The 26,025-nt window shown below is 39.5% G+C and overlaps 1 protein-coding gene across 2 annotated transcripts in view; it reads right to left on the bottom strand.

Moving 5' to 3' along the window:
- Positions 1 to 590: 590 nt before the first annotated feature.
- The window catches only part of LOC139748566 (uncharacterized), a 61,091-nt gene continuing 35,656 nt past the window's right edge, over positions 591 to 26,025 (bottom strand). For both annotated transcript variants that reach the window (XM_071661604.1, XM_071661605.1), the window contains 5 exons: positions 25,545 to 25,756; positions 13,513 to 17,576; positions 9,950 to 10,017; positions 6,363 to 6,491; positions 591 to 1,969 (listed from right to left, as the gene is read on the bottom strand). In XM_071661604.1, coding sequence (XP_071517705.1) covers positions 1,760 to 1,969; positions 6,363 to 6,491; positions 9,950 to 10,017; positions 13,513 to 17,576; positions 25,545 to 25,756 — 4,683 coding nt within the window. In that variant the 3' untranslated portion in view covers positions 591 to 1,759. The remainder of the gene's footprint in view (positions 1,970 to 6,362; positions 6,492 to 9,949; positions 10,018 to 13,512; positions 17,577 to 25,544; positions 25,757 to 26,025) is intronic.

Below are 26,025 nucleotides of genomic sequence, written 5' to 3'. Positions count from 1 at the left end.
AGGGGTACTAATAAGATCTAATTATGACTATATCATTTCTTCACACATTTTACCATTGATATTGAAAATATAGAATACAACAGTTGGAAAGGGTGATCATGTAATACTTAAATTTGATTATGTGTAAACAATGAAGTTAAATGAATAGAGATGAGACATGAAGAGGATATAATGGTGGAAACTACCTAAATCTTAAAAATATCTATGATAACACAGTTTAGGAAATGGAATTCAGTAACATTCCGCATAAACATCAAATATTTTTCGCACTGCCTTTGCTGAACTTCTACTGCTACATTTCTTTTGAGCAATCTATCACAAACTTTATCTTCTCTACCAAAGCATTTTCATTTTCATATGTCCACTAAAGCATTTCCTCTTTTATTCTTATATTTCACAACCTTGTATCCAACTACTAATAAGAAAGGTGAGTGTACTATAAGGAACAAGTGATGGATATTGAAAAGAAGAATTACAATAGATGAAAACTAATTCACTAAGCACGATGCTCCACACATACATATACAAATAAATTTTCATGGAAGTGAGATTAACATAAAACTTTACATCAGAGAGAATAAAATAAACCATAATCTATTTAAATTTATTCATTTTATATCAGATACACACTTAAAAGATATGAAAACATTTTTACATACATAACCACTACAAACAGAGAAGATATTTAGAGCATTTTCTTAGGTTATTATTTTTACTCGTTATCGAGGTTGTTGGGTCCGCCACAACATAGCTGTCAGTCCATCTTTGTTCATAAAATAAGTGGACTCTGCCCCCCTTTGTAGCACATGGTTCTGCAGTATAATCCAAAAACTGCAGAGAACTAAAGTGAAATAAAATGACACCTGTTGTCAATGAATGCATTGAAATTAGGTGTAGATACTGGGTTGATGTGGTAATAAAATATACCAACATATAAATATATATCTGTATATATATATTTTTTTATGAACCCAAGAACAATGGAGTGACCTTAAAGCATTTGTTCACCATGACTAAGTGATGATGGAACCATTACTTGACCATTCCTTTAACAAGTATTCAAATGTAACACAACCACCACACCGAGCTATCATGATCATAGGATTTCCTCTAACATCTTCACTTCTGTTTGGTCTTATCTTTGACCACAGCTGTGCTTTGGAAAATAAATAATACAAGAGGTTTTCTGGCAAACATGTTCACTGGTTTGGTGTACTGTAAAGGATATCAACAATGCAATAGAGATTCAACATTAAATGAGGCAAGCAGTCACCATGACCATGACCAGCATCTTGCTGACAGCTCTCCTCAGGATCACTTGTCCAGTCACATCACATTACCACAAGCATACTTATAACACTAATGACAACCACAAAATATTGTTGAAGGGCTCCCAGTTATGTGGAATTTTCTATAAATAGTTCATTTCGACCCAGTATGAAGGAAATATCTGTGTGAAAATAGCGAAATAATATCATGATATCTCGTATAATATACAGTCCTAACATTTCAATTTCCTACAAAAAATGTACAAGTAATGCATCATAAAAAAATAACAAAAAATATCAAATAAATAAAAAACATATAAATTCAATCATATTCTACATCAATTCTATCAACCCTGAAATTCAGTATTACCAAACTAAAATTTTTAGTTTAGTCACCGAACAGCAAGTCTTTTTACATATCAAATTACCCGGAGTATCAAACCTACTCCATCTTTGAACAATAATTCCTGTAACCCAAATTTCAAAATAAACTATGCTTTACTTTTTATAGGTGTTGGAGGCTTGGTTGCCTTTGGGATGAGAATAAATGGTGCAGAGGGGTCAATGGCAGTGGGTTTTGTGGGAGGCTGATCAGATATCCCAGTTTGTTTCTTACGATAGTACTTAACTTTCTTGATGTAACCTTGTACAAGACCACGGATTTTGGTGGGATTTATCTCTCCTGATTTGTTGTGACAGACCTGGGGAAAGAAGTAGGAAAAATCTTAAATATACAGGATTGTTTTCATGTATTTTATCATGTCAAGCTGAGGACAGGAAAATGTACTGGCATGTATCTTCAAGTGTATATGGACTAATCTGTAAGAATATTTAATATGATCTATGTAAGAAGAATATGGCATGTTATGTGTTAATTTGCATACAATCATCTACATTTGCAATACAAAAGTTATTTCCATTTGTTTTTATTTATTTTGAAAGTTTGATTTTTTTTTCATACTATTCGAAATTTCCCGCATTTGCGAGGTAGCGTTAAGAACAGAGGACTGGGCCTTAGAGGGAAAATCCTCACCTGGCCCCCTTCTCTGTTCCTTCTTTTGGAAAATTAAAAAAAAATGAGAGGGGAGGATTTCCAGCCACCCGCTCCCTCCCCTTTTAGTCGCCTTCTACGACACGCAGGGAATACGTGGGAAGTATTCTTTCTCCCATCCCCAAAAATAACTAAAAGCACACATACATATCTCATATCTTAACTTGCTCACCAGTAAATAATTAGACCACTAAGCTACCTTCAGTGAAAGTAATGAGCCATTTTGTGACATCACAACATAAGCAGACTTATTCAACTAATGAGAAAGAATGCATTTTGCCAATCTGTTTGCCATCACAAATTATTCTCAAGTGTCCCTTGAATTTCTCCCTTCTAAAGATGACAGCATTTATAAAGCAAATGAAACTGACTCTATTCCTCATCAATTATAGCAAAATGGTAGGAGCAATAGATAGAGGAAGTAAGTACAAACATTAAACATTAGCATCATGTAGAAAAAATTAGGTAGAAGTAGTAGGCAGGAACATAGGAGAGAGCATTAGGTAGAAGTAGTAGGTTGGTGCATTAGGCAGGAACATTAAGTAGAGGTAGTGAGAAATAGAACATTATGCAGGAGCCTCTTGAAAACATATGGTTGATTTGATCAAGTAATAAAAAGGGAAGAGAGAAATGTGATAAGAAGAAGAGTGTGGTTGAGAGAGCTGAAGAGGGTGTGATGAAATGGGTGAAAGGTATGCATGGGATACAGTAAATTGGAGCAATGCAATAAACAGACAGATATACAGGTAGTTGATCTGATGAAGTAAGTAATAAAAAGGTAGGAAAGAGATGTGGTAATAGGAAGAGTGTGGTTGAGAGAGCTGAAGAGGGTGTGCTGAAATGGTTTACACATATGAAGAGAATGAGTGAGGTGAGGCTAACAAAAAGGATGTCAAAAGTGGAGGGGAAAAGAAAGGACAGACAAAACTGGAGATGAAAGTATGGAGTGAAAAAGATTTTGAGTGACTGGGGCCTAAACATACAAGGGGATGAAAGGCATGCATGGGACGGAATAAACTGGAACAATGTGATATACAGGGGTCGATATGCTGTCAATGGACAGAACCAAGGCATGTGAAGCAGCTGGGGTAAACCATGGAAAGGTGTGAGGGCCCTTTTTCTGATAGGGGAGCTATGGTTTCAGTGCTTTACACATGATTCCTAGAGACTGGATGTAAGCGAATGTGGCCTTTCCTGGCACTAACTTCCTAGCAAGAGAAACAGTGGTCAAGTATGAAATATATGAATATGTAATCCCTCGGAATAGGGGAGAAAGAATACTTCCCATGTATTCCCTGAGTGTCGCAAAAGGCAACTAAAAGGGGAGGGAGCGAGGGGCTGAAAATCCTTCCCTCTCTTTTTTAATCTTCCAAAATAAGGAACAAAAAAGGGGGCCAAAGACGATATTCCCTCTAAGGCTCAGTCCTCTGTCCTTAGCACTACCTCGCAAAAAAAAATAAAATATAAAAATAATATATATATATATATATATATATATATATATATATATATATATATATATATATTTTTTTTTTTTTTTTTTTTTTTTATACTTTGTCGCTGTCTCCCGCGTTTGCGAGGTGAGGATATATATATATATATATATATATATATATATATATATATATATATATATATATATATATATATATATATATATATATATATATATATATATTATTTTTATATTTTATTTTTTTTTTATTATACTTTGTCGGTCTCCCGCATTTGCGAGGTAGCGCAAGGAAACAGACGAAAGAAATGGCCCAACCCCCCCCCCCATACACATGTATATACATACGTCCACACACGCAAATATACATACCTACACAGCTTTCCATGGTTTACCCCAGACGCTTCACATGCCTTGATTCAATCCACTGACAGCACGACAACCCCGGTATACCACATCGCTCCAATTCACTCTATTCCTTGCCCTCCTTTCACCCTCCTGCATGTTCAGGCCCCGATCACACAAAATCTTTTTCACTCCATCTTTCCACCTCTAATTTGGTCTCCCTCTTCTCCTCGTTCCCTCCACCTCCGACACATATATCCTCTTGGTCAATCTTTCCTCACTCATTCTCTCCATGTGCCCAAACCATTTCAAAACACCCTCTTCTGCTCTCTCAACCACGCTCTTTTTATTTCCACACATCTCTCTTACCCTTACGTTACTTACTCGATCAAACCACCTCACACCACACATTGTCCTGAAACATCTCATTTCCAGCACCTCCATCCTCCTGCGCACAACTCTATCCATAGCCCACGCCTCGCAACCATACAACATTGTTGGAACCACTATTCCTTCAAACATACCCATTTTTGCTTTCCGAGATAATGTTCTCGACTTCCACACATTCTTCAAGGCTCCCAGAATTTTCGCCCCCTCCCCCACCCTATGATCCACTTCCGCTTCCATGGTTCCATCCGCTGCCAGATCCACTCCCAGATATCTAAAACACTTCACTTCCTCCAGTTTTTCTCCATTCAAACTCACAATATATATATATATCGAGTAAGTAATGTAAGGGTAAGAGAGATGTGTGGAAACAAAAAGAGCGTGGTTGAGAGAGCAGAAGAGGGTGTTTTGAAATGGTTTGGGCACATGGAGAGAACGATTGAGGAAAGATTGACCAAGAGGATATATGTGTCGGAGGTGGAGGGGACGAGGAGAAGTGGGAGACCAAATTGGAGGTGGAAAGATGGAGCGAAAAAGATTTTGAGTGATCGGGGCCTGAACATGCAGGAGGGTGAAAGGCGGGCAAGGAATAGAGTGAATTGGAGCAATGTGGTATACTGGGGTCGACGTGCTGTCATTGGATTGAATCAGGGCATGTGAAGCATCTGGGGTAAACCATGGAAAGTTCTGTGGTGCCTGGATGTGGAAAGGGAGCTGTGGTTTCGGTGCATTATTACATGACAGCTAGAGACTGAGTGTGAACGAATGGGACCTTTGTTGTCTTTTCCTAGCGCTACCTCGCACACATGAGGGGGGAGGGGGATGTTATTCCATGTGTGGCGAGGTGGCGATGGGAATAAATAAAGGCAGACTATGAATTATGTACATGTGTATATATGTATATGTCTGTGTGTGTATATATATGTGTACATTGAGATGTATAGGTATGTATATTTGCGTGTGTGGACATGCATGTATATACATGTGTATGGGGGTGGGTTGGGCCATTTCTTTTGTCTGTTTCCTTGCGCTATCTCGCAAATGCGGGAGACAGCGACAAAGCAAAATAAATAAATAAATAAATAATATATATATCAATTACCAAGGGGGATAGGGGATAAAGAATACTTCCCACGTATTCCCTGCGTGTCGTACAAGGCGACTGAAAGGGGAGGGAGCAGGGGACTGGAAATCCTCCCCTCCAGTTTTTACTTTTCCAAAAGAAGGAACAAAGAAAGGGGCCAAGTGAGGATTTTCTCTCTGAGGCTCAGTCCTCTGTTCTTAACGCTACCTCGCTAATGTGGGAAACAGTGAATATGTATGAAAAAATATATATATATATATATATATTCATTTATTATACTTAACCACCGTCTAAATGAGAAGGCTACCCAGATTGTGCAAAATAGTTTGCACACAAGAAAAGGATGAGTTATGATATACCAAACCAAGAGGATATACAGGTCAAAAACAGAGGGAGCAACAAAGGATGGAAAGACCAAGGAGCAAAAGGTAAGATGAAATACATAAGGCTTTTGGGTGTTGGGGTCTAGAAATTCAAGAGGTGTGCTCTGGACAGAATCAACTGGATTAGGGTGACATACAGGGAGGGACATGTTTTACATAGGTTGAGACAAGACCTATGGTGAGATCATGGTAAAGCATGGAACAGTCTGTGGGACATGGCTCAGGATGGCTGACTCTAGTTTTGGTACATTATGCATGATAGGTTGAGACCAGACATGTGCAAATTAGACACTTTGTCAGTTCCTGACATTTCCCTGTAAATGCATCAGTGGTGGCAGTTCACTTCACTATAAGGCAAAATACAATCAAATAAAATTTCTATTCTATTTACCTTCTGAACACATTTGCGCATTATTTCTTTGTAATCTTCCTTTCCTATAGTCTTCTTGTTATAAAATGGTTTGAGACTCAGCTTTACCTCCTCAACAACACGTTCCTGACGTTGTACCTTCTTCAAGAACTGTAAAAATAACAAGAATTGTTATACAACAGACAATTGATTACTCTTTCCATGCTTTTCTATTCGCTCTACAGCTTACTCTAAATCTTGTATACATAACACCCTCACTTCAGCAACTCTTTCTTTTCAAGGATACTTAAATTTCTTAAAGCTAGCAATCACTTTGTGTCTAGATATTAGAGCCACAGCATTTTGAGAACTTAGAGAACTGCCAAGTACTAGAAAATTTAATTTTCACAGTGTTGTAAATGAAGTGGGAGGGAAAGAATCTTCAAGTATTACTCAGAAATAAAAGAAACAGCATATATCATGCTTAAGTGGTCTCATAACTGGACTAATGATAGTATTGCTTTGAGAGCAGGGCTGGAGCAGTTCCTGGGTATTTTCCTATTAATACTGTATGGGGAAGGAGGTTTGCACTCATAAGTCCCCATCTCTAGAACATTCTCTACTACCATACAATGTTTCAAACTTCTATTTGTTTGCCCACATTTACCACACCCTCTTTCAGTATATTTCATTCACCAATCACTCTCATACTATTAAAGGTACTTTATATAATTCTAAAATAGTTTTCTAGCTTAATTTCATGTTCTGTCCTCTGGTTGTCCTGTTACACATCTTTCAAAGAACTATTCACTGTCTACATCATTTATCTAGTTCAATACTTAAAAGGCTGTGACTGATTACATTACCCCACACTCTTCTCTTTTATGATGAGCAAGTTTAAGAATTTTCTAACCTTTCCTTGTAACTTTTATTTTTTTCTGAGTTAGCAAGACAGTGCTATGAACAGAAAAAGAAAGGTCGCATCCATTCTCTTGCTGTTATGTGTAATGCACCAAAACCATAGCTCCTCATCCACAACTACCTCTTCCAGACCTTTGAAGCACCCAGGGTAAATACCCTGGACTCTTCATATGCCCTGGTTCACTCCACTTGCAGCAAGTCAATCCCTGTATACCACATTGTTCCAATTCACTTTATCCCATGCATGCCATTCACCCTCCTGCATGTTCAGGCCCCAAATTGCTCAAAATCTTTGACACTATCATTCCATTTCCAATTTTGGTCTCCCCATTCTCTTTGCTCCCTGTACTTCACCCTTCTCTTTGTCAACCTTTCCTCTCTCATTCTCTCCATAAGCCCAAATCATTTCAGGACACCCTCTTCAGCTCTCTCACAACCACCTTTTTTTTTTCTTTTTTTTTTATTGCCAAACCACTCTCATCCCCTTTCATCACTTACTTTATCAAACCACCTCACACCACATATTGTCCTCAAACATTTCATATCCAACACATCCACCCTCCTCTGCACAGCCTTATCTATATACTATATAGCCCATGCCTTGCATCCATATAATATTGCTGGGACTACTATACTTTCAAACACCCAGTTTTGCCCTCCCACATAAGGATCTCTCTTACCACACATTCTTCAGCACTCTTAGAACCTTTGCTTCCTCACCCAACCTGTGACATTTCTGCATGCATGGTTCCATTTGCTGCCATGTCCACTCCTAGATATCTAAAACACTTAAAAACAATTCACCTCCTCTTAATTCTGGTTGTTTCCCTCCCAAGCACCTTCTCTATTAGCTTTTTGTGCTTTTTTTTTTAGAAGCAGTGACCATACCTGAGCAGCATATTCTAGTTTTGGTCTTCTGTAAGATATGAACAGCTTGCTAAATGTTTCCTTATCCATATACCTGAAAACTATTGTATTTGCCAAAAGACAGTGTTACCTCCACTGTTCTCCTCATGTGGGACTCTGGTGTCAGGTTAGGGATGATATCAACTCCCAAGTCCCTCTCACAAAAAACAATCCTAAAGCTTACCTTTTATGCTATATAAAATTTGCCATGGCCAACCCCTTGAGGGAGTTCAAGTTGGGAACAGGTGTCAGAAATATAGAGAGATAGAACAATAAAACTGAGGTGTTCTTTTACTTTCCTATCATTACTTTATATTTCCTCAGGTTGAATTTCATCAAACATGTATCAGACCAACTTTGGAGTCTGTCTAGATCCTCTGTGCGATGATGCACTCTTGCTTGCTTTAAATTTTCTTCATGGTCTTTCCCATCATCTGCAACCATCAGCAAGTCTTGCACACTGATTGAGGAAAGTTACAGCTCCTGAAAAGAACTGTGGCACTAAACTGGAGACCTCCGCCCATCTGGAAAATGGTACTACGACATGTGTCCCGTATTTCCTTCCACTATCATCATTTTCAATCCAACAGAGGAGTCTTCCCCTTATACCTGCCTGGTGATCCACCATTTCAATCAGCCTCCCATGCAGTACAGTGTGAAATGCTTCCTGGCAATCCAGATACAAGCAATCCATTTAGCCTTCCCTTTCATCTGAGATAGAGCTCACTCTCTTGTAGAAATCTCAGAGGTCCATTGCATACAACTTCCTTTCCCTAATTTAGTGTTGACTCTCACTTGGGTAATTTCGCCTTTGTAGAAAGACATCATTTGGTATCTGATTACCTTTTCCAGTACCTTACAGACCACACCTGTCAGGGAGACTGATCTAAAGTTCAGAGCCTCTTCATGGGTCTTCTATCTTACTGATGGTTAGGACATTTGCCCTTTTCCAATCCCTTGGAAATTTATCCCTAGTTATGTCTCACTATAGCCTTTTAGTGTCCTCCACTACAGCGATCTTCATACTTATTTTGATGTCATTCACAAATGAAGTTTGTATGGAAAAAACCCTGAAAGGATTAAGATGGAAAAATTCATGCAACTATTACAGTTTCTTTTTCTTTACAGAGGAGCAGCTTTAAGTATTTCTCCTATGTATCCAGAAGCTATTATTGTACCATAGAGTGTTTGGCATTTATCCTTTCTTGTAAAAGTTTCAAGGCTGTATATTTTTCCTATAATACAGGTTTTTCATTGCTACTTTCCTGCCAGCTATCAGCTGGCAGGAAAGTAGCAGGTGGGTAGAAGCCTTATGCTTTATCAGCCAGTCTTCATAATTCAGGATTAGAAATCTAGTTAACTATGTCTTCAAGCCGATAATCTCATCCAAAGAACATCAGGTCTGCTATCACCTGGCTTCCCCAAGTACTTATCCTCATTCTCACAATTCAGGCATCCTACCTCTCACTTCTGCAACTTAAGTCATTTAATTCTCAATCCCCACAGTCTATGCCCCAAAACTTTCATCCTCAAAATTCCTAATTGGCTATCCTTGATTCCTGCATTCAAGTCCCTTATCCCTCATTCTAATGATTACTTTCTTCTTTACCTTCAATCGCACAATTCTAGGTCTCCTAATAATGACTACACTGCCAAGTTTCAAGTTCCCTATCCTTTACTCTCACAGTTTTAATATCCTACCCAACTCCTTCATCCAACATTCACAAAATAGGTGTAACATAAAAATAAGTGTGAATGTATGTTTAGCAACAATACCAAATTACTCTTAAAACAGATCTTACCTTCTCTTTTACTTGTAAATCTACTGCTGAACTTGGTATGTCTTCTTCATTACCATCACCTTTTTTAACTGCAAGAAAAAGTAATGACCATGTGAGATATCCTGAAGTTCTGGTGATATAAACATTTGTCCCATACTTTTGACAGATGTATAATATTAATTCTATCACACATGGGAAAAAACAATATGACACTACACCTATATCCCAACTTGCACTTTCTACTTGAGACATAAAAAGTTGTGCATTACACATGACAGCTAGAGACTGAGTGTGAACAAACGTGGCCTTTTTCTTGTCTTTTCCGAGCACTACCTGGGTGTGTGTGTGTGTGTGTGGAATGGATGAAAGCAGCAAGTATGAATATGTACATGTGTATATGTATGTATACGTTGAAATGTACAGGTAGGTATGTATGTGTATGTATGTATGTATGTGTATGTGTGTGTGTGTGTGTGTGTGTGTGTGTGTGTGTGTGGGCGTTTATGTATATACATGTGTACGTGGGTGGGTTAGGCCATTCTTTTGTCTGTTTCCTTGCACTACCTCACTAACGTGGGAGACAGTGATTAAGTATAAAACAAATAATAATAATAATAATAAGGTATTAAGGTATTAAGAATATATGGTGTGGGAGGCAAGTTGTTAGAAGCAGTGAAAAGTTTTTATCGAGGATGTAAGGCACGTGTACATGTAGGAAGAGAGGAAAGTGATTGGTTCTCAGTGAATGTAGGTTTGCGGCAGGGGTGTGTGATGTCTCCATGGTTGTTTAATTTGTTTATGGATGGGGTTGTTAGGGAGGTGAATGCAAGAGTTTTGGAAAGAGGGGCAAGTATGAAGTCTGTTGGGGATGAGAGAGCTTGGGAAGTGAGTCAGTTGCTGTTCGCTGATGATACAGCGCTGGTGGCTGATTCATGTGAGAAACTGCAGAAGCTGGTGACTGAGTTTGGTAAAGTGTGTGAAAGAAGAAAGTTAAGTAAATGTGAATAAGAGCAAGGTTATTAGGTACATTAAGGTTGAGGGTCAAGTCAATTGGGAGGTGAGTTTGACTGGAGAAAAACTGGAGGAAGTGAAGTGTTTTAGATATCTGGGAGTGGATCTGGCAGCGGATGGAACCATGGAAGCGGAAGTGGATCATAGGGTGGGGGAGGGGGCGAAAATTCTGGGAGCCTTGAAGAATGTGTGGAAGTCGAGAACATTATCTCGGAAAGCAAAAATGGGTATGTTTGAAGGAATGGTGGTTCCAACAATGTTGTATGGTTGCGAGGCATGGGCTATGGATAGAGTTGTGCGCAGGAGGATGGATGTGCTGGAAATGAGATGTTTGAGGACAATGTGTGGTGTGAGGTGGTTTGATCGAGTAAGTAACGTAAGGGTAAGAGAGATGTGTGGAAATAAAAAGAGCATGGTTGAGAGAGCAGAAGAGGGTGTTTTGAAATGGTTTGGGCACATGGAGAGAATGAGTGAGGAAAGAGACCAAATTGGTGGTGGAAAGATGGAGTGAAAAAGATTTTGTGTGATTGGGGCCTGAACATGCAGGAGGGTGAAAGGAGGGCAAGGAATAGAGTGAATTGGAGCGATGTGGTATACCGGGGTTGACGTGCTGTCAGTGGATTGAATCAAGGCATGTGAAGCGTCTGGGGTAAACCATGGAAAGCTGTGTAGGTATGTATATTTGCGTGTGTGGACGTATGTATATACATGTGTATGGGGGTGGGTTGGGCCATTTCTTTCGTCTGTTTCCTTGCGCTATCTCGCAAACGCGGGAGACAGCGACAAAGCGCAAAAAAAAAAAAAAAAAAAAAAAAAAATTGTAATAATAATAATAATATATATTTATTATTATACTTATATTATACTTTGTTGCTGTCTCCCGTATTAGCGAGGTAGCACGAGGAAACAGACGAAAGAATAGCCCAACCCGCCCACCCAACCCGCCCACATACACATATATATATGTAAATGCCCACAAATGCACATATACATGTCTATATATTTCACTGTATACATACATATACATACACAGACATATACATATATACACATGTGCATATTCGTACTTGCTGCCCTCAGCCATTCCCGTCACCACCCCACCACATATGAAATGGCAACCCCCCCTGCACACGCGTGAGGTAACGCTACGAAAAGACAACAAAGGCCACATTCATTCACACTCAGTCTCTAGCTGTCATGTGTAATGCATGTATATTATCCCTGGGGACAGGGGAGAAAGAATACTTCCCAAGTATTCCCTACGTCATAGAAGGCGACTAAAAGGGGAGGGGACGGGGGTCTGGGAATCCTCTCCTCGTTTTTAATTTTCCAAAAGAAGGAACAGAGAAGGGGGCCAAGTGAGGATTTCCCTTAAAGGTTCAGTCCTCTGTTCTTAACGCTATCTCACTAATGCGGGAAATGGCGAATAGTATGAAAAAAGAAAAGAGAAAAAATATATACATATATTTCGTACTTGACTGCCATTCCCTGCATTAGCAAGGTAGCACCTGGAACAGATCAACAAATAAAAGAAATTGCACAAAAATTATATACGTGAGTGGTGAATATAACATGTACAGTGTTCACAAAAAAACTTGACTGCCTCCCCACACATTTTCAAAGGCAATGTCACACTTACATTTTAATACTTTGTAATCTCATCTTTGGTCTTGATTACTGTCTGCAGACATTAGGGCATGACATTAGCAATATTTCAGAAGTATCCAAGTCCATGTTTTGGGTCTATAGGGTCTTGACCTCCTAAATGAGGCAAGGCACTGATAACATACTATGGGAAGAAGTCGCCTGGTCGTGCATTCTGAGAGCCCAGTGCACATAAAAATCTCGAGTGTACCCACATTTTCTTGCTTCCAGGTGAGAATTCAAGTTTTCTTCTCCTTAGAAAAGTAAGAGTCAACTATCTTCAAGTACAGGTGGAAGAAGTACAGTGCCCAGAATCAAAATTTGCAAAATGAGGCAGCAACCAAAAAGAGTTAAGAAAAAACATCATTACCTCAAAATAGCCCGAGGCACACTGAGGAAGGTGCTCACACCATTAAAAATACTAGTCTCAGTGACCAGATGCATGCTGATTTCACCCTGATAGCATCATATGCTTGCATCCACAATAAACTTTAGTTTTGTATTTCCTTGAAAATATATGGGGGAGCAGACATGTATTGTGGACACATTATTATAAGATCTGATAAGATAAAAAAATCAAGAAATGACATCTGGAGAAATAAAAACATCAAGACATGACAAACATAAAAGATGTCATGAAATCATTAGAGAGGCACATGGAAGAAAGCCTGTTAAGATGGTATGGCCACAAAGGATGGATGTAAAAAGGCATTTTGTGTGAGGTGAAACATTTGCCTAATTTCATAAATCAGGCTGACTATTCTAATAGATTAAAAAATGCCATAACAGTACAAAGGAATTTGTTTATCATCACACTAGAATCTAAGTTGAGGATGTATATGAGTAAGCTGAAAGGTTGTGTACAAGTGATCCATTAAGTGTATATAAGAGTGGAGTTTAAGACAACAGTAACAATAACTTCTGCTTACCTCCAGCTTTTATCTTTTTGCCCAGCTTGTGTTTGTGAGGTGTGCTGTGCTTGCGGCCTCCTCGACCTCCAAACAGACTATCAAATTTATCTCCACCACCCTTCCCAGCCTTTAAAGCAGTTATTCTAGTCTGATTTCTTGTTTTCTTTGGAGAAGGTTTCTCTGACTGATGTGTTGAATGAGGTGAGGGTGGTTCAAACATATCACTGACATCAGAACTATCAGGTGAATTTGGTGAATCCAGATCCATGTCGATAACATCAGTCTGTGTAACATCCCTTCCATTTTGTGTTGCTCTACCCTTTTCTCCAAGCCGAGTAGGAGCTATTATAGTCATTGGAGGTGGACGACTCAGAGGGTTGGCTGCAGGAGGGGGCCGTGAAAAGTCTGGAGCTGCCACAGTTTGTACAACTTGTGAACGAATTACAGGACCACCTGCACTGCGAACTGCAGCTGCAATGGCTGCTGGGTACAGAATATTTGCAACATTGGCAGGGAGACCAGGAAAAATTTGATTTATAGGGTTTGTGGGGGCTGCAGCAGCAGGTGGTGTTGTTTTTGAAGCTGCTGTTTTTGTAGATGTTGATGTTGTTTTTGGAGTCTTCGCCGGCTTAGGTGCCTTAGGTGCAGCATTTGTTGTCACGACCACAGGAACAGCAGGAGTCACAGTAGGAGGTACAGTACTAGTGGCTTCCTCTTCTGGTGGCTTTTGAGGCTCAGGTGGTCGCTCTTCAGGTTCTGGTGGTTCTGTGGGTAAGGGTGGTGGAGAAGCTACAGCTGGTGCAGATGCTACTTCAGGAGAATCTTTCTCCACAGTTTCTGTCTGATCACTACTGCTAACCCGAGCTTCTTGCTGTGGGGAACTGGGAGGGGATGGGGACTTTGTTGGTTCAAAGGGATCATAAACGTCTGGTTCAGGAGAAGACCCAGGGGGTGAACCAGCTGGAGAATGTGGTACCCCAACTGTGGGTGACTTTGCTCTCCCAACTGATTCATCTGATTCTGGAGGGGGACCTGGAGGAGTATTAGGTCCCCTTGCAGGGGCAGGGGGCTCTTCCTCTTCCTCCTCCTCATCACGCAGTGGGTTGTTGATAGGTTTGAGCACTTGCTTGCTTGAAAGAGTAAACTTAACAGCAGGCTCTGGAGGAGTTTTAGGTCCCTGAGGTCTAACTGGAGGCACTGGTGTGGTGCCTAGATCAGGAGGCAACCGAGTAATACCCTCATCCTCTGAGTCAGAGATAAGGATGGGTTCCTGAGGAGGGGGTGTGACCATAATCACATCTAAATCTATTACTTCTGGGCTCTTAGGTGGTTTTTCTTTATTATGTGTCTCAGCTAATCGATCTGGTGACCACATTGGCTCATCCTGAAGGGGTGTTCGCTTGCCATTTGGGGATGGAGTACGACTTCTTGACCAGGACCTGAAAGGACTCCCAATAGCTTTTGCATTTTCTTTTCTTGCTCTCTTTCTTGCTTCTCCTTCTAGCTTTACATTTCTATCTTTCTTCTTTTTGCCCTCCTTATTTTCCTTACCTGGTGCTCTGTTAAAACTAACACTTACCATAATGCTTCCACCAGCCTGATAAACTTCCTTACTCTGTAAAGGAGACTTTTCCCTTTTCTTCTTCTTCCTTTCCCTTTCTAGTCTTGCTTCCTCACGTTTTTCAATCTCTCGATCTTTCCTTTTATCATCTTTTTTCCTTTCCTTCTTCTTTTCTACAACTGTATTAATCTTTTTGGGCTTTTCTTTTGCCTTTTCTTTTGGTTTTGCAGCAACTGGAACCTTTTTTTTCTCTGGTTTCTTTTTTACAGGAGTTCTTGTTCTACTTCGTGTTCTTCTCCTTCTTTTGTCCCTGCTTCGTCCTCGAGATCTAGACCTAGATGATGAACTAGAACTTGAGCTAGAACTAGAGGAAGTATATGACGATGATGATGAAGAAGAATAACTTCTTCTTCTTGTTCTTTTCTTATTACGCGAACGAGACAGAGAACGAGAATAGCTTCTTCTTCCCTTTCTAGTTCTAGAGTCAGACCCACGGTGCGACCTAGATCTGGTACGCCTTCTTGACCGTGATCTTGATCTTCGTCTAGACCTAGATCTGGATCTCGACCTTAGCGCAACATCACGACCGAATTCATCTTTCTTTTTTCTTTCCTCCTCTTTTTGTGTAATCATTTTCCGAACATTATACCTTTCCATTTCTTTTCTCTTTGGTTCCTTTTTTCTTTCTCTGTCTCTTAATCTTCTTCTACTAGAGGAGTCTCTGTTTCTTTCAATATTTCTGTCTCTTTCTCCCCTCTCCCGGTCTCTATTTCTATCACGCCCCATGTCCTGAACATCTCTGTTTTTGTTATTTTTTGCCCCTCTTTCTCTGTCCTCCTTTTCATTATCCCTATAGTTTCTTTCTTTAGTGCTTTTAGATACTTTTTTGAAAGAGACATCCTTTTCTTTATCTTTTTCCTTGGTTTTTGATTTTGGCTTTAATGGAGGAGTTTTTGGTCTTTCTGGAATAACAGCTACTGGCTCTTTAACTGGTTCTGATTCTACTTCAGGGACTTTATTCTCCTTGTCTTTTTCAGGATCTTCCGGTTCTTTATCATCATCTTTCACCTCTTTATCTTTATCTTTCTTATTTTTATCTTTCTTTTCTTTTTTTTTCTCTCTTCGTTTGGCATTTTCATCAATTATTTCTCCTTCTTCATACTCCCCTTCCTGATCTCTTGGGGATGGAGACACCTCAATCACTCTGCGAATCTGCAAGTTAACTCGAGGGCGGTGAGTGGGAGGAGTAGCATGCCTTGGCGTTTCACTGGGGATTTCACCTTCTTCAATGTTATCATCATTATCATCAAAACTGATCTCTTCATTATCAGATATGGTTTCAGTTTCTAGCCCTTCTAAGCCAACTATTGGTTGGTTAGTTCTATCTTTACTTTTTTCTTCATCACTTTCACCAAATATTTCCTTAACCAAGCATTCTGACTTGTTGGGATTTGCATTTTCATTTGTGCTACTTGTCACTTCATGGTCTCCCATATTACTATCAGATAAAGATATAGAACTATTTGCAGATTTGTCTAATTCAGGAGTATCTGTATCAGACACAGCTTCAAGTTCAAACTCATTTAACCCAGGTAAATTACTACTACCCACCACATTATTTTCCTCTGATTCCTCAACAACTATTCTTCGGGGTACTGTTTCTATATTCCCTCTACTCTCTGGTTTATCACTATCATCAATTACAAGTTCATCATCACTTGACTCAGGGTCATTCTCATTTTCTTTTTTATCCGCTTCTGATGTTACATTAATAGAACTGTCATTCTTGTAGTTTTCAATATCACCTTCTTCATCCTCCTCCTCCTCCTCTTCCTCCTCACCTTCAGGTACTTCTGGTTCTATATCACTATAGATATCAATTTCATCATCATCGTCATTTTTCTTCTTATCTCGTTCCTTATCCTTTTCACTACCATTACAGCTGCCACTAGGTACTACATGCTGAGGTCCTCCTTCCTGCCCCTCTTCACTGTTTTCTTTCAAAAAGGATGCATAAGTCTTAGCTCCAGTTGGATCATCCTCCCAAGGTCTGCTACTGCCTCCTACTGGAGATCCTCCACCACCACTAGCTGACTGCCCAGGCTGCTGCTGCTGCCTGGAGGGTGAGGTAGACTGTCCATCTCCACCAGACTGCTGTTTACCTGGGGAGTCTGGTCCAGCTGTTCGTGTATTTGTCTCCACTCTACCACTTAAGTGTAAAGGTTTAAATGTCCCACTCCCTTTGCTAATGGGAGTTTTAAGGAGGCCACAGCACTTATTTTGTGGATGAAATGGCTTTAGAAGGACAGACTGGCTCTCCATTATTGAGCCCAATACATCACTTGCAATGCCTGTGTTGTTATTTTCTGTGATGGATTTCACTGTTCTGGTATGGATAGAGGTATGAGACATGCGAGCTCTAACTGAGAGTGCTTTCCGACGAGCCAGAGACTGGCTTGAGCCTATTATTCGACCCCTTCTCACTCCAGCTGCTAGAATAGAATCTCCATATTCATCAGGCCTTGAAAAAGAAATTAAATAAATTAAAAAACTGGAAAAATATGCATAAAATTTCAATATTCTAAAGTAACAAGAATATTCTGACACTTAATCCTTATAATGTCATCAAGTCTGATCAAAAACCAAATCATCTAAAAAAGCTAGTGACCTTAGACTGAAGTCTAGAATATATTGCATAGGATTAAGTGATTCTAATACAACTACAGATATGAGATGTGGATAAATAAAAAAGGAACACTCTTAAAGTACAAGATAAAGTTTATGACATATGTGTGGATGTCCATGACCATATTAATGAGATGTACATAATTCCTTTTGAATTTCAATCTTTTTTTTTTCTTTTTTTTTTTTTTTGCCGGTCTCCTGCGTTTGCGAGGTAGCGCAAGGAAACAGACGAAAGAAATGGCCAAACCCACCCCCATACACATGTATATACATACGTCCACACACGCAAATATACATACCTACACAGCTTTCCATGGTTTACCCCAGACTCTTCACATGCCTTGATTCAATCCACTGACAGCACGTCAACCCCGGTATACCACATCGATCCAATTCACTCTATTCCTTGCCCTCCTTTCACCCTCCTGCATGTTCAGGCCCCGATCACACAAAATCTTTTTCACTCCATCTTTCCACCTCCAACTTGGTCTCCCACTTCTCCTCGTTCCCTCCACCTCCGACACATATATCCTCTTGGTCAATCTTTCCTCACTCATTCTCTACATGTGCCCAAACCATTTCAAAGCACCCTCTACTGCTCTCTCAACCACGCTCTTTTTATTTCCACACATCTCTCTCACCTTTACCTTACTTACTCGATCAAACCACCTCACACCACACATTGTCCTCAAACATCTCATTTCCAGCACATCCATCCTCCTGCACACAACTCTATCCATAGCCCACGCCTTGCAACCATACAACATTGTTGGAACCACTATTCCTTCAAACATACCCATTTTTGCTTTCCGAGATAATGTTCTCGACTTCCACACATTCTTCAAGGCTCCCAGAATTTTCGCCCCCTCAATTTCAATCTATGCATAAGAAAAAGAATAATATTATCAGATATGATAAAAATCTGATATCCTTAGAAAAGTTTGAGACCTGATTCTAAAGGTTGGGAAGTACAATGAACGTGAGACTGCATGTGCACTATGACTTCACTTCTAAACAGAAGTTGAGGATCAACAAAACAAGTAATCTGAACAAACTCCTGCATAACTAAGATACCTTATGTTTGGAAACTTAAGTTCAAAACATGCATAAATATTCATGTATGAATGTAACATACGTTCTATACACCTTTTCCAGTCCAAAATTACATTTACTTAAGTTATTTTAATAAATCAATGGGCTTTTTTTGATTTTTCATGTGTGATTGAGATATTTTCCACATGAAATGGAAATCTAGGCCTAGGCACAAAAATCATAAAATACTTTTACTTTAAAAACGAGCAATCTTTCTACTTTTATCATCAGATATGATAATTTAATAATAAAAGCAATAATACCAAACAATGCTGGCAACTATTTTTGTGAAATGATTTTTTTCCAATCAAAATGTATTTACATGTGAAATGATGTTTTGTAAATGATTTCAGACAATTATAAATGGCTTTAAGGGAGTATGTAACACTAATTTACTTGGTTTTAATGAAGGTTCCTTTCAGAAAAAAATATATAATACCTTACAGCCAAAGACAACTTTTTTGTATGCATGTCTTTGATATTGAGCTTACTATATTGTTCAAGAATCACCCAAAATTAGATGGACTGTATAAAGATATTATTTGGTTCAATCTAATTGTATGCTTCAAAATCAAATCCATACTGTAGAGACTATAAGGTGTACAGATATTATTGGGTTCCAATTTGAAATAACTAAAATTTCATTTCTTATGCTTGTAATGTTATTGAAATACAAGAAACTCTTGCACAAAAGTTTAATGCACACTTTATTTACGGTATGTTTAAAAAATGTAAACTGACTATACTGATGAAGAATTTTTTTCCATCCAAAATATCTTCAGTAAAGCATCTTTGCTGCTGTCATGGAGTGGCTGTAATGCACCACAAAATCTTGAAGTGATAGATGTACAACCATCTCAGTGATATGGTGCAAGAGGTTCTCCCTGCACAACTTCATAGTATGACCTGCAGCTCAAGCTGCTGCTTGGTCATCCAGGAACTCCTCTACTTATTCCAACCTTTGCTTTACTTCAAACCTGATTTTGGAGAAGAAATTTTCAATGGGGCGAAGAAAGGGGTATACAGAGGAAACTTCCACACTTGAGTGTCTCCCACAGTTTCCAAGGAGTTGTCTGATGGAGTATCATCCAGAAGGACAACTAGTGACTCTTCATCCAGTACCACAGAGAGGTATTGCAGAAATTCATCGATCCTCTTCATGTTAACTCCACCGTATGTAATCTTGCTGTAGGCCACATCCACTGGTCACTGATGGTCAGAATGAGGGTCATTTTGCTCCCCTGTTGTTCACACATAATTTTTGAGGTGCCCATTGCAAAGCTGCACTCTCCCTTGAGATTGGGAGAGGTAGAGGTTGAACCCAATTTTGTCCATGTAGAGATTGGAAGAGGTAGAGGTTGAACCCAATTTTGTCCATGAAGAGATTGGGAGAGGTAGAGGTTGAACCTAATTCTGTCCATGCAGTTATAGTGTGTCCCAAATCACATTTGAAATCAGCATAGGTGAGAAGGGGAGAAAATAGATTTGACTGCTAATTTGTCTTTATGGACTTTACTGAAGAAAATCTACAGTAATTTGTATATTCTAGAAAGGTCACGTATTACATGAAATATGAAAAGAATAAATAATTTTAGATATGAGTTACAGTAACTCTGCATTACACACATACCTTACTTTTAAAGGTTCAGTGATAATCACACTTTGTAATAATGGAGAGAATGAGTGAGGAAAGATTGACCAAGAGGATATATGTGTCGGAGGTGGAGGGAACGAGGAAAAGTGGGAGACCAAATTGGAGGTGGAAAGATGGAGTGAAAAAGATTTTGTGTGATCGGGGCCTGAACATGCAGGAGGGTGAAAGGAGGGCAAGGAATAGAGTGAATTGGATTGATGTGGTATACCGGGGTTGACGTGCTGTCAGTGGATTGAATCAGGGCATGTGAAGCGTCTGGGGTAAACCATGGAAAGCTGTGTACGTATGTATATTTGTGTGTGTGGACGTATGTATATACATGTGTATGGGGGCGGGTTGAGCCATTTCTTTCGTCTGTTTCCTTGCGCTACCTCGCAAACGCGGGAGACAGCGGGAAAAAAAAAAAAAAAAAAAAAATAACTTTCATTAAAATTTCATCCATCAATTATGTGTTTTCTGAAACATCCCTGAATAGCTTCACCGTAATGAATCAATTGGTGGAGTGTGCTCACAGAAACTTCCTATTTGACAGGCACTGCTTCTCGAAAGGCAGAGTTCATTCAGTGCAGTGTTTGTCAGGTTAGTTTCTGTCACATGATCCATAAGTCAATTATGTGTCCATCAACTTCTTCCTGCCCGTGCACTCTTGTTCTCTCAGCAGACACTTCCTCATAACACTCAATGCAGTAGTCTCTTTTATCCCCAGCTGTCCACTTTGCAATTGATCTTTTCTTCAATTTGTTAAAAAAGCTGTTTCCCTTGGAAAAATCCCAATTTCAAATAATTGTGACTCATTTACAGTAAGAATCTCTGAACTGGATTGAGAAAATGTACTTTTGGACTGAAGAAAGGTGTATGGCTAACAAAGGGTGGGTCAACAAGTATATCAAAGAAATTCTATAAAAATGAAAGTAACAAAATATAAGGTTGAGAAAATGTATTTTTGGACTGAAAAAAGGTGCATGACTAGGGGTGAGTCAACAAGTATGTCAAAGAAATACTATAAAAAATGGAAGTGACTAAATATAAAGTAGTGATGTATCTGTAACAAAAGGCAACACTGTGAGGTGATGTGATTAAATATTTCCTCACAATAAATGCTTTTTTATTCCAATAAGTTTGGAAGGTGGGAAGTGGGTTGATTAGAAAGGGTAGTGAGTGGTGGGATGAAGAAGTAAGAGTATTAGTGAAAGAGAAGAGAGAGGCATTTGGACGATTTTTGCAGGGAAAAAATGCAATTGAGTGGGAGATGTATAAAAGAAAGAGACAGGAGGTCAAGAGAAAGGTGCAAGAGGTGAAAAAAAGGACAAATGAGAGTTGGGGTGAGAGAGTATCATTAAATTTTAGGGAGAATAAAAAGATGTTCTGGAAGGAGGTAAATAAAGTGCGTAAGACAAGGGAGCAAATGGGAACTTCAGTGAAGGGCGCAAATGGGGAGGTGATAACAAGTAGTGGTGATGTGAGAAGGAGATGGAGTGAGTATTTTGAAGGTTTGTTGAATGTGTTTGATGATAGAGTGGCAGATATAGGGTGTTTTGGTCGAGGTGGTGTGCAAAGTGAGAGGGTTAGGGAAAATGATTTGGTAAACAGAGAAGAAGTAGTGAAAGCTTTGCGGAAGATGAAAGCCGGCAAGGCAGCAGGTTTGGATGGTATTGCAGTGGAATTTATTAAAAAAGGGGGTGACTGTATTGTTGACTGGTTGGTAAGGTTATTTAATGTATGTATGACTCATGGTGAGGTGCCTGAGGATTGGCGGAATGCGTGCATAGTGCCATTGTACAAAGGCAAAGGGGATAAGAGTGAGTGCTCAAATTACAGAGGTATAAGTTTATTGAGTATTCCTGGTAAATTATATGGGAGGGTATTGATTGAGAGGGTGAAGGCATGTACAGAGCATCAGATTGGGGAAGAGCAGTGTGGTTTCAGAAGTGGTAGAGGATGTGTGGATCAGGTGTTTGCTTTGAAGAATGTATGTGAGAAATACTTAGAAAAGCAAATGGATTTGTATGTAGCATTTATGGATCTGGAGAAGGCATATGATAGAGTTGATAGAGATGCTCTGTGGAAGGTATTAAGAATATATGGTGTGGGAGGAAAGTTGTTAGAAGCAGTGAAAAGTTTTTATCGAGGATGTAAGGCATGTGTACGTGTAGGAAGAGAGGAAAGTGATTGGTTCTCAGTGAATGTAGGTTTGCGGCAGGGGTGTGTGATGTCTCCATGGTTGTTTAATTTGTTTATGGATGGGGTTGTTAGGGAGGTAAATGCAAGAGTTTTGGAAAGAGGGGCAAGTATGAAGTCTGTTGGGGATGAGAGAGCTTGGGAAGTGAGTCAGTTGTTGTTCGCTGATGATACAGCGCTGGTGGCTGATTCATGTGAGAAACTGCAGAAGCTGGTGACTGAGTTTGGTAAAATGTGTGGAGGAAGAAAGTTAAGAGTAAATGTGAATAAGAGCAAGGTTATTAGGTACAGTAGGGTTGAGGGTCAAGTCAATTGGGAGGTGAGTTTGAATGGAGAAAAACTGGAGGAAGTGAAGTGTTTTAGATATCTGGGAGTGGATCTGGCAGCGGATGGAACCATGGAAGCGGAAGTGGATCATAGGGTGGGGGAGGGGGCGAAAATTCTGGGGGCCTTGAAGAATGTGTGGAAGTCGAGGACATTATCTCGGAAAGCAAAAATGGGTATGTTTGAAGGAATAGTGGTTCCAACAATGTTGTATGGTTGCAAGGCATGGGCTATGGATAGAGTTGTGCGCAGGAGGATGGATGTGCTGGAAATGAGATGTTTGAGGACAATGTGTGGTGTGAGGTGGTTTGATCGAGTGAGTAACGTAAGGGTAAGAGAGATGTGTGGAAATAAAAAGAGCGTGGTTGAGAGAGCAGAAGAGGGTGTTTTGAAGTGGTTTGGGCACATGGAGAGAATGAGTGAGGAAAGTTTGACCAAGAGGATATATGTGTCGGAGGTGGAGGGAACGAGGAGAAGAGGGAGACCAAATTGGAGGTGGAAAGATGGAGTGAAAAAGATTTTGTGTGATCGGGGCCTGAACATGCAGGAGGGTGAAAGGAGGGCAAGGAATAGAGTGAATTGGAGCGATGTGGTATACCGGGGTTGACGTGCTGTCAGTGGATTGAATCAAGGCATGTGAAGTGTCTGGGGTAAACCAAGGAAAGCTGTGTAGGTATGTATATTTGCGTGTGTGGACGTATGTATATACATGTGTATGGGGGGGTTGGGCCATTTCTTTCGTCTGTTTCCTTGCGCTACCTCGCAAACGCGGGAGACAGTGACAAAGTATAATAATAAAAAAAAAGTCTGTTTCCTTGCGCTACCTCGCAAACGCGGGAGACAGCGACAAAGTATAATAATAAAAAAAAAAAGTTTGTTACTGTTATTATTACTAACCAGGGTGGTAATGTAAGAACTCAGTACTGCCTGGGCCAAAAAAATTGAGATCTTAAAAGAAGTCAGGGAAATAAACCAGACCAACTGGGCCAGCCTGTCAACAACCACAAACAAAGACAATTAGTAAAGATTTTCAGTTTTAAACTGCACGAGAACCAAATATGGATTCAAGCATAGGGAAGTATCAAGACCAGTAAGATGTAACAAGCTCCACATAGAAAAGGAAAGACTGAGATATGAAGTATGAATCACCTGAGATCAAACATTTGGGGATGCTGATTGAAATTATAAAAATCAGAATCAAACGTTAACAAAGGTAGAGGTGGAAATAAAGAAACTCATGAATCAATATAAAGATCATGAATGACATTAGGAAAAGAGAAAAAACTTAGGGAATTAAAGACTAGAATGAATATTCATGGACACAGATTTTCATCAGTTGAGGGGGGTTGAGTGAACACTCAGCAATATAATCATCTCTTGGATCTGGCCCTATGTTGGTAGCCCTGCTTTCGTTATGTGATGGCAACCATAACTGTTGCTGTCTATTACTATGGCCTTATATTATGATTTAGAATTATGAATTATGATGTAATTCAGGTAATCATTCATATAATGAAAAACCACAAGGCAACCCTGTACTTCAAAAACACACTACAATGCATTTTCTTTAACTTCTAGTTCTTAAGCTCACGTGGTATCATAATTACTAAGAAATGTTTCTTGCAATCAGTAGTACCAAACCTACCAAAAAAGTCAAGAGCCATAGTGTTCATTTGAAAATCCAACAGACCCTGACGGTGAAGATATATTTTCTGACAAGAATAAATGACCATACAAAATATTAAAATGCAGGAAAGATCCGGAGGGCATTTCAAGAAGCCTAGTCCCACTGAACAATATGAAATGCCCACAACAATGGAGGAGGAGGAGCAGAACTAGTTTCTGGGGCTGGTCAACAGACTTAAGACATGGTCTGGGAGATAAAAAGTTTAGAAAAATTCAGAGCATACAGGATCAGTACTAACGTATTAAGATCTTACACTCATAATTATCAGACATATACAGTGGGCCTTTGATCACAGCCTTTTAAGTACATTGAAATCAATCTCAAATCCAGCTCATTCTCTACAGGATCTGCTCCCATTCTCTAAAGTATGTCCTCCTCACTCTTACCAACACTGTACATTTCCACTTCACTTCACTTCACTCTCCTCTTCAGATGCATGACATGAAATTTTCCTCATCTGATAATCTCATCCAGTTATTTCTTTATTCTTGTTGTGAGAATGTTTATGTATGCAGTGGAAGTGCAGGGTGCCCCAAAGGGTATGCATATAAAGAGGTTGATGCATCAGGCACCATGGATGCACACCAAATGGGGAAAGTCCCACACAAAGGCATGTGAATACCCATCACACTTACTATAAAGTTACTGAGGCCACAAAGCTATTCTGATAACTCATCCTTTGTTTGGGTTGTCACCAATGGCCAGCCATTAGGTCTTATAATGAGCATAAAATTCAAGTTAATAAGTGGCTAGAATGATGACAATAGCAACCTATTACACTTGCCTTGACTGAGAACCATATCAATGAAAGGGTTAAAAAAGAGTTCACATAACCTATGCTAATCAACTGAAAATCCCTTTCTACTTACTCAGAAGTGATGTCTACCTCAGCATTCACACCCAAAAGAGAGAGATGAGGAAGAGCAGCATGAGCTCTCATGGATTCAAGGCCTTGTTCTCTGCAAGGAGGTTGCATTGTTGGTACTAACTCCCAAGGTTTAGATGGTCGAATGCCTAAAACTTCAGCTATTCTTCCTTTCGGGGTCATGGCTGGGACTGGGAGTTTGGATTTCTTAGCCACCTGAAAAAATAAAATTCTATGATGGAAAGCATTAGCTAAAGTTTTAAATGATACTAGAAATCTATTCTGCGGAAGACAGATAAATTGAAAGGGAACCAAGTCAGCATACTACATGCGTTAAACAATATTTCCTATCTGGTAATGTATCTCACTCTAAACCCCAACCCTACAAGCAGATTGATGTGTAGCTCACACTTACAGCTACCGTTAAGAAATTCACCCAAATCTAATGTAAGTGCATTACATGAGTTTCCATGAAAAAGAAAAAA

The sequence above is a fragment of the Panulirus ornatus genome, chromosome 5 (assembly GCF_036320965.1).
Source record: "Panulirus ornatus isolate Po-2019 chromosome 5, ASM3632096v1, whole genome shotgun sequence".
Taxonomy (NCBI): domain Eukaryota; kingdom Metazoa; phylum Arthropoda; class Malacostraca; order Decapoda; family Palinuridae; genus Panulirus; species Panulirus ornatus.
The sequence above is the reverse complement of the archived record's forward strand: the minus strand, read 5'-3'. Positions and strand labels throughout refer to the sequence as shown.